The sequence below is a fragment of the Nicotiana sylvestris genome, chromosome 6 (genome assembly GCF_000393655.2).
Source record: "Nicotiana sylvestris chromosome 6, ASM39365v2, whole genome shotgun sequence".
Lineage (NCBI taxonomy): Eukaryota > Viridiplantae > Streptophyta > Magnoliopsida > Solanales > Solanaceae > Nicotiana > Nicotiana sylvestris.
The window spans coordinates 66742424-66751233 of record NC_091062.1 but is presented as its reverse complement, the minus strand read 5'-3'; the positions used below and the strand labels follow the sequence as shown (position 1 = coordinate 66751233).

The 8810-nt window shown below is 41.6% G+C and overlaps 1 protein-coding gene across 1 annotated transcript; it reads left to right on the top strand.

The window, feature by feature from the left end:
* The first annotated feature begins 722 nt into the window (after positions 1-722).
* Positions 723-3268, top strand: LOC138870725 (uncharacterized). Its single transcript, XM_070148559.1, has 6 exons — positions 723-1106; positions 1445-1611; positions 1745-2059; positions 2115-2284; positions 2430-2617; positions 2867-3268. Exons 1-6 carry the CDS (start codon positions 723-725, stop codon positions 3266-3268), a joined length of 1626 nt encoding a protein of 541 aa, XP_070004660.1.
* The last annotated feature ends 5542 nt before the right edge of the window (positions 3269-8810 follow it).

The window sequence follows — 8810 nt, the reverse complement described above, 5'->3', positions numbered from 1 at the left end:
GGTGAGCCCTCATTGATTTTGAAACTAGGGAGCTCAAGATGAGGTTGAACGATGAGGAGATAACATTCAACGTGCAAAAATCTATGAGGCGACCAAGTGAATTCGCCAATTGTTCTCTTATTGATGTCGTGGATATAATCATGGAAGAGGATGATGAGACATTGACTATTGAGGATCCTCTTGCTGCATGTCTTGTGAATTTAGATGAGGTGAATAGGGAAGAATTGGCAGTATGGGTGCTGGCTCTAGAGGGCAGGGGGTTTTGGGAGAGAACACTTGAATTCGAGCCCCTGCACTTAGAAAACAGAGAAACTCCTCTAGCCAAGCCATCCATAGAAAAACCACCAAAGCTGGAGTTGAAGCCACTGCCCGCCCATCTCAGGTATGCGTTCCTAGGACCTAACTCCACATTACTTGTTATTATCTCATCTAGTTTGTTAGATGTGCAGGCACAACAGCTTTTGCAGGTACTCACGGAGTGCAAGACGACCATCGGGTGGACTGTGGCAGACATTAAGGGGATCAGCTCGGCATACTGTATGCATAAAATTCTGCTGGAAGAGGGGCACAAACCTTCCAGGGATCACCAAAGGAGGCTGAACCCCAACATGAAGGAAGTGGTGAAGAATGAGGTCATTAAGTGGTTGGATGCGGGAATCATTTTCCCCATCTCTGATAGCAACTGAGTTAGCCCAGTGCAATGTGTTCCTAAGAAGGGTGGTATGACGGTGGTAAAAAATGATAACAATGAGCTGATCTCTACAAGAACCGTCACCGGCTGGAGAATTTGTATGGACTATAGGAAATTGAATCTGGCCACCCGGAAAGACCACTTCCCACTTTCCTTTATTGATCAGATGCTTGACAGACTGGCAGGGAGGTCCCACTTCTGTTTTCTGGATGGGTACTCAGGGTACAACCAAATCTGCATTGCACCAGAGGACAGAGAGAAGACCTTATTCACATGTCCTTATGGGATTTATGCCTTCCGGAGGATGCATTTTGGCCTATGCAATGCATCCGCCACATTCCAAAGGTGCATGATGGCCATATTCACCGATATGGTCGAAGACATAATGGAGGTGTTCATGGACGATTTCTCAGTGGTAGGAAACTCATTTGATGAGTGTCTTACAAACCTGACCTGAGTGTTGAAAAGATGTATCGAGACTAACCTTGTACTTAACTGGGAAAAGTGTCATTTCATGGTACAAGAGGGTATAGTCTTGGGACACCGGGTATCAAGCAAGGGAATCGAGGTGGATCATGCTAAAGTTGATGTGATAGCAAAGCTACCACTCCCCACATCAGTCAAGGCAATCAGGAGCTTCCTCGGGCATGCCGGTTTCTACTGGAGATTCATCAAAGATTTCTCAAAAATTGCCAACCCTATCTGTAAGTTGTTAGAAAACGATCACTCTTTCATGTTTTCTGACGATTGTAGGTTAGCATTCAAGGAGTTGAAAAAGAGGCACAACACCCATCATTGTTGCCCCCCGACTGGGAGCGACCATTCGAAATCATGTGTGACGCCAGTGATTATGCAGTGGGGGAAGTGCTAGGACAGCGAAAAGATAAGATAATGCACCCAATTTACTACACCAATAGAACGTTGAGTGGCGCCCAACTGAACTACATTGTGACTGAAAAAGGAGATGCTAGCCGTGGTGTTCGCATTCGACAAGTTCAGATCATACCTGATTGGCTCTAAGGTAATTGTATATACTGATCATGCTGCTCTCAGGTACTTGATTGAAAAGAAGGAGTCCAAACCGCGCCTGATTCGTTGGGTGCTGCTACTGCAAGAGTTCAACCTGGAGATTCATGATCGTAAGGGCACGGAAAACCAGGTTGCTGATCATCTATCGCGACTTGAAGGAGCTGAACACTCAGTTGAGACAGACGATATTCTGGAAACCTTTCCAGATGAGCATCTACTCACCACAAGCCTTGAGGAAGTACCATGGTATACAAACTTTGCAAATTACCTAACAAGCGGTATAGTTCCCTATGACCTTTCCTCTGTGCAAAAGAAAAAGTGTTACCGTGACTACCGCATGTATTACTGGGATGAACCTTATTTGTTTAGAATTTGTATTGACAATATGATCCAGAGGTGTGTCCCCCGAGATAGAACAATTTTCTATTTTGCAGGCATGTCCCGCATCGGCATATGGCGGACATTTTGGAGGAGTCAAGATGGCAGCAAAAGCTTTAGAAGCTGGGTTCTACTGGCCAACAGTGTTTAAGGATGCACATCAATGGGTGAAGGGCTGTGATGAATGTTAGCGAACCGAGAACATTTCCCGTCGTCATGAGATGCCCATGAACCCCCATTCAAGAGGTTGAAGTATTCGATGTATGGGGGATAGACTTCATGGGCTCCTTTGTCAGCTCATTTGGCAATAAGTACATACTTGTTGCTGTAGATTACGTGTCCAAATGGGTGGAAGCTGCAACACTCCCCACCAATGATGCAAGAGTGGTGGTGGGGTTTTTGAAGAAGAATATATTCACCCATTTCGGGACCCCGAGAGCTATTATCAGTGACGGAGGCACTCACTTCTGCAATCGAGCCTTCGAGAAATTGCTACCAAAGTATGATGTGCGCCACAAGGTGGCAACCCCATATCATCCTCAGACCAGTGGATAGGTCAAAGTGTCGAATAGAGAAATAAAGAGTGTGATAACCAAGACGGTGAACGCCACAAGAACTGATTAGGCGAAAAAGCTAGATGATGCACTCTGGGCCTACAGAACTGCTTTCAAAACACCAATTGGTATGTCACCATACAAGTTGGTGTTCGGGAAGGCCTGTCACTTGCCAGTAGAACTAGAACATAGAGCTTGGTGGGCAATGAAATAGCTAAATCTGGATATTGAGGCTGCGGGAACAAATAGAGTCACAGAATTGCATGAGCTAGACGAGTTCCGATTTCTTGCTTTCGAGAGCACGAGGTTGTACAAGGAGAGAATGAAGAGGTTGCACGATAAGAACATTGTTGAGCAAAATTTTAATCCCGGAGACATAGTGTTGCTTTATAACTCAAGATTAAGGCTATTTCCAGGTAAACTCAAGTCACGATGGTCTGGACCATTTCGGGTGGTCGAAGTGCTCTGTTCAGGTGCCATAGAGATTGGCTCAGCAAAAGATTCCCATACATTTAGAGTCAATGGGCAAAGATTGAAACCATATGTGGGCATGGATGAACCCAAGAAAGTGTTAGTGATCCATCTGACTGAACCTCAGAGGTCGAGCGAGCCTTAAATGCGCTCATCTGCGTCGTGCCACGACGTTAAATCAGGATCTTCATGGGAGGCAACCCATTGACTTGTTGTAACTGTCGTGCCACGACATTAACTAAGGCGCTGGTTGGGAGGCAACCCAATGCGTAGTGACTTTAGTATAGTTGGTATTTGTTAGTTTCGATTTTGGTAAGTACTAACCAGTGCAAGTGAGCATGGGCGACTGTTAAGTCCATCAAACACTGAAGGAAAAGGTTAAAAAGTGGAAAAATTTTTAGGCCTAGGAGCGCGCCCACGCTAGTGGCCGCACAAATGGCCAAACATTCTGCCTCAGCTTGTCGCTCAGGAGCGCGCCCGCGCTAGTGGCCGCGCAAAAGGCCAAGTATTCTACCTCAAACTTTTGCCCAGGAGTGCAGTCGCGCTAGGGTCGCGCATATGGCCAAGTACACTATTTCACTAGCGCGGCCGTGCTCGTATCGCGCTACGACCGCGCTAGCGCCGTTCCGCTTCCCACTTTGTATAACTTAACATTTTTTATTTTCTTATTTTGTATGTTAATTTTTTTAGTTGTTTATTTCCCCCCACCCGAACTATTCCCCTCTTCTCCTATCAAATGCCCAACGTCTAAGAACCCAACCCTAATTCCCATCTTCTCCTAATTCCCCTCTTCTTCATTCCCAAATAATCCCAGCCCTACTTCCCCACGACTCAAGTCAATCCCCCCCGCCACTACTCTCCTTCACTTCTTACAATCTTCTCTCACTACAGGTAAGGTTTTCTTTTTGCCAATTTTCGTTTAATTTCTTAATTGTGTAGTAGTTTTTCTTCTCTTTTCTTAGAAGTAATTTGTAGTGTATGTGTAGTGCTTGTGAGTGCTAATATTTGGGGAGTTGTATATATTAACTTAGTTGGGTGAATTTGGGAAAATTGAGGTGGTAATTGGGTTACAACATGTTTAATTGGGGGTTCCGGTGAATGATGCCCACAACATGTTTGTTAAAATGCCACAATGAGTGTCAATGATAATTGTGACCAACTCTAAAGGTGAAGTCTGAGTAACCGCAGTTGAGTCACATTTTATTTGGGTTGTGCTAATGATATTCTTCTTCCAGGTACTATGGCACCCTCCAGGAAACACCGAACTACCGGTGCTTCATCCAGCGGTTAAGCTGGATCTTCCAGGGCACGCGGGTCAGCTCCTGCTCATCCTTTTGATAGTAACAAGTTCATCTCCGCTAAGGCTCAAGACCGTTTTGCTGATAAGGCCTCCAAGAAACCAATACCGGAGAGGGGCATAGATATAGGGTCGCTCCAACTGGGCTGACCCAACTTGTATAATGAGCTGGTCAGGCGGGGGCTGCAAATCTTCTTTGAAGAGCCGCACGCTGGGAATTTAATGGTTGTACGTGAATTTTATGCCAACGTAAAAGAACATGTAAATGGTGTAGTAACAGTGCGCAAGAAGGTTGTGGATGCCTCTATTGAGGCTATTCGGAGGATATACCAGCTGCCCAGACCTGTGGAGGAGTTGGACGACTATTATGAACTGTATGGTCGAAGATACACCCAGTGGGAGAGGTTCTTTGAAACCATTTGTGTACCCGGCAAGGAAATTGTATGGATAAAATATGGGAAGAAGTTTCATTCTGCGGTGCTCAAAGGGAAGTGCTGGTTGTATGTCATCAACAACCGCATGCTCCCGTCCTCCAACACCACGGAAGTGAATGCTCCTCAAGCTGCTCTAATTTGGTGCTTTATAAATGGTCACAACTTTGACGTGGCCAAGCCATTGCACGAGGAGATGTTTACACGTTGTCCGATAAAGAGGTATGGTTTCTTTTTCCCCTCACTAGTCACTAGGCTTTGCAGGCAGCTCGGGTGTCGGAAAATTTGAATGTGGATGAATTAGTGACAAAAGAGTCAAAGTTTCGAACTGACAAGGTGACTACTGGGAAGGAGCCTGTGGCACCTAGTGGTGATGATAGTGATGACTCCGATGCATCTGAGGAGGGCGAGGATGAGCAGGAGGAAGCGGAAGCCGAGCCGCCCGTCCATGCGCCGGTTGCAAAAGCTGCAGGACCATCTGGGGTTGGTTGGGTTACCCGATTAACAGCTTTAGAGCGGGAGGTGGCTGTTTTGCGTACCTCGGTCGATCACTTAAGTACGCGTATTGATGCGGTGGCTACCCAGCAGGTTAAATCTGAGAAGAAAATATTGAGCTGGCTGCGAGCTCTGGGTCGTGCATGTCATCTGAACCCGGGGACGGTCTCCGATCAAGATTGATCCTTCAGGGAAGTTCCTTTACCTCACTGTTATTTATTTTGTATGCCATGAGGACATGTCTTTTTTTCAAGTGTGGGGTGAGGGATACTTCGGTGTATGTGCATATATGTAAGCACTTGATATTTTTGTGTTTTCTTTGTTTTTTGTGGTTTTGAGTAGCAGTCGCATTAGGTAAGTCGACTTGGCCTGACGACGGATCTCTTTCGACGGGGTTCTTGAGGGTCCAAGTCGATGAGAAAATCTCTAAAAAAAACCAGAAATATGTTGGACTCTTCCTGATGACGGATCTTTTAGACAGTTTTCTTGAGGGAAGTAAGTCTAAAGAAAACACCAATTTTTTGTTCTGTTTTAGGTAGTGTAGTAACTCCCCCTTGGTTTTTCTTTGGGCCGCGGTTCTTTTCCAAGGGTTTTGCTTGAACCGGGTGTAGTTAGTTTTTGTTTATTTTGTTTCTAGTTTTTAGTTTGTACTTATAGGTGATGTGTTGAAATAGGAAGAGAAGCCCTTGACGTTGATACACCTGAACACAGTAGACACTAGAGTGTGACACTTACTCTGAGTGGTTGATTCTTATTAGAGTGCCTTAAAATGTATGTTTGTAACTGACTTGAGTACTCAAACGAGAGTATCTTGATAAGCCAATCTGGAGTGAGTCATGTGCCATGTGTGTGTGAGTGTATTGTATTCTATGCTCTGCCTTTGATGCCTAGAACTTGCCCCGTGTGTTTGCAAAGCGAAATAGTAGTTTTATTCAGTCTTAGAAGTGATATATGCATTTCTTTATTAAGCCAGATATATAAAGTAGACTCACCTAAATGCAATACATCATAGTTAACCTCATTGAGCTTATAAGCCTGTTTCTTTGGCAACCACATTACAAACCTTATACAATTATTTGAACGGCCCATCTGTTTGAACCCATTTACCTCCCATGAGCACTTGAATGGTTATGAAATATGCAAAAGTTAAAATGTTGGGTGGTGGTTTGGTTTTTGAGTGGAACCAATGAAATAGAGAAAAAGGTGCAGTAATTTGAAAAATAAAAGAATAAGAGCCACTTAAAAAGAAAAAAAAAGAAAAGAAAATAGTAAATGTAGTCCTTGATAAGTGGTGACTTGATACAATTGCACCTAATGGAGTTTGGGGTATTATAAATAGAAGTGTGGTGGAATGTCTGGTCGGACATAAGTATGGTTCTGAATGCAAAAGTGATTGTATTAAAAGTGCTTAGGGATGTTAGTCACTATATCCAAATATATCCTACCCGTCCCTTAGCCTACATTACAACCAAATGAAGTCCTAATTGATCTTAGACTGAATGGGCTCGATTAGTAGAGTAGTACACAACGGGCAAGCCTATGGTGCATCTGTGTGGCATATGAATTTTCTTTCTGAGAGTGACCGAATTTTGTCTATCTAAGTTCCTAATTGTTCTCAATATTATTATTTGTGGAACTACATCTTGTGCGATGTGAGGGCATTTGATTCACGAAGGAAAGGTAAGTCGTGACCTCTGTATAGAGTAATTTGAGTAAGTATGAATATTGCACGGCACGTGAGAGTCGACTCTTGAGGCAAAGCTGTTACACTACTAGACACAACTTTGGTGATATGTTCTTGGTGTGATACGTAAGGAAAAGCTTAGTGAAGGAACCTTTATAGAGTATGGTGGATTGCTCGGGGACTAGCAATGATTTAAGTGTGGGGTATTGATAATAGGCTAGATTCATGTAGTTTGGCGACTATTTATGCCCCAACTTGACTATGCTTCACCATTCTAGGATAGTTAAATGACGATAAGTTGGCGCTAATTGTGAATTTCATGTTTTGTAGGAGCAAGTTGTGCTTATGAGGACTTAGGACAGTGTTTGGAGCTAAATTAAAGCAAGGGAAGCACCTCGGAGCTGAGTACGTGTGAAAGAAGAAAGAAAAGAAGAGAGAAAATGCTGATTCACTCTAGCACGGGCCAAGTGCTGCCTTAGTGCGACTGCGCTAGAGTATTAAACCGGGTCATAACTCTTCATCCCACAACTATAAATAGGGGTCTTCATAACTCAGAAAAGACACCATAAGTTATAACAAGAAGCAAAAGAGAGCTCGTGGATCAAACGCCGCAAATTTCTCTACAAGTTTCAAGCTTCAAGCAATCAAGTTTAAGTTCAAGAAATCAAGTTCAAGCTCAAGAACAAAGAACAAATCAAGATTCAAGGGGTACGAGTTCAAATCAAAGTTCGTGCTAATTGAATTTGAGATCATCGTTCGTGGCAACAACTACATATTCAAGCTCAAGCTCAAAGACCCTTGAATTTATTTACTATTGGAAGGAAAAATCAGAAGATTCATAGAGATTGTACACTCAAATATTTGAAATCAAATACTACGATTGTTGCAATATTTTTCGGTCTCGATTATATTTTCTCGACGCAATTTATTGTCTACAAACCAATGTTTTAAAAGGTGGGGGCGTGAGGCGAGGCGTTTTACCTCTGAGGAGGCGAGGCGTAAGCCCTGAGATATGGGGCATAAGTCCCACGGATCTTTAAATTTTACTAATTTCAAGAATTTTAAGATAGTATAAAATAAAAAATAATTATAAAAATTACATTAAGATCACAAAATTATAACAAATAATCTATTTAAAATATTTATAAATTATAATTCAACTACGAATAAAACGAAAAACACTACATATATCATAATATGCAAAATAGCTGCAACGTCGTTACAACTTAAACATCAAAAGTAATGTATTCGATACGAAATCTTATATTTATCTCTTAAGGAGTAAAGAATCTTGAAATAATTTTGATATTATAATTTGTTATTTTTCTTAAAATACTCCTTTTATTTAACATGCTTTCTATTTGAAAGAGAATTTATATAAAACATCATTCACAATTTAAATATGATTCTCTAGCATCATTTATTTTTAAGTTTCAACAAGTTAATAAAGTGACACATAATTCACCATACAATACCATGATAACTAATTAGTTATAAATAGTTACTAGCTAATACTAAGCTATTAAATTAATAAGTATTTGTATCTCGTAAACATGAAAAAAAATAATATTTAGAAAAATAATTATAAAAAAAATATGGACTATTATATAGTAAAAACATAACAAAAGTTAATAAATAAATACTTTTTAAATGAAAGATTTATTTAAAATTAACTATCATAGCAGTCTTAGTGGATAATGTGCAATAATTTTTATTTTAATTATGATATAAAATACTCTCAATTGAATGATTTATGATTAAGAAAAAAATAATTTTGAAT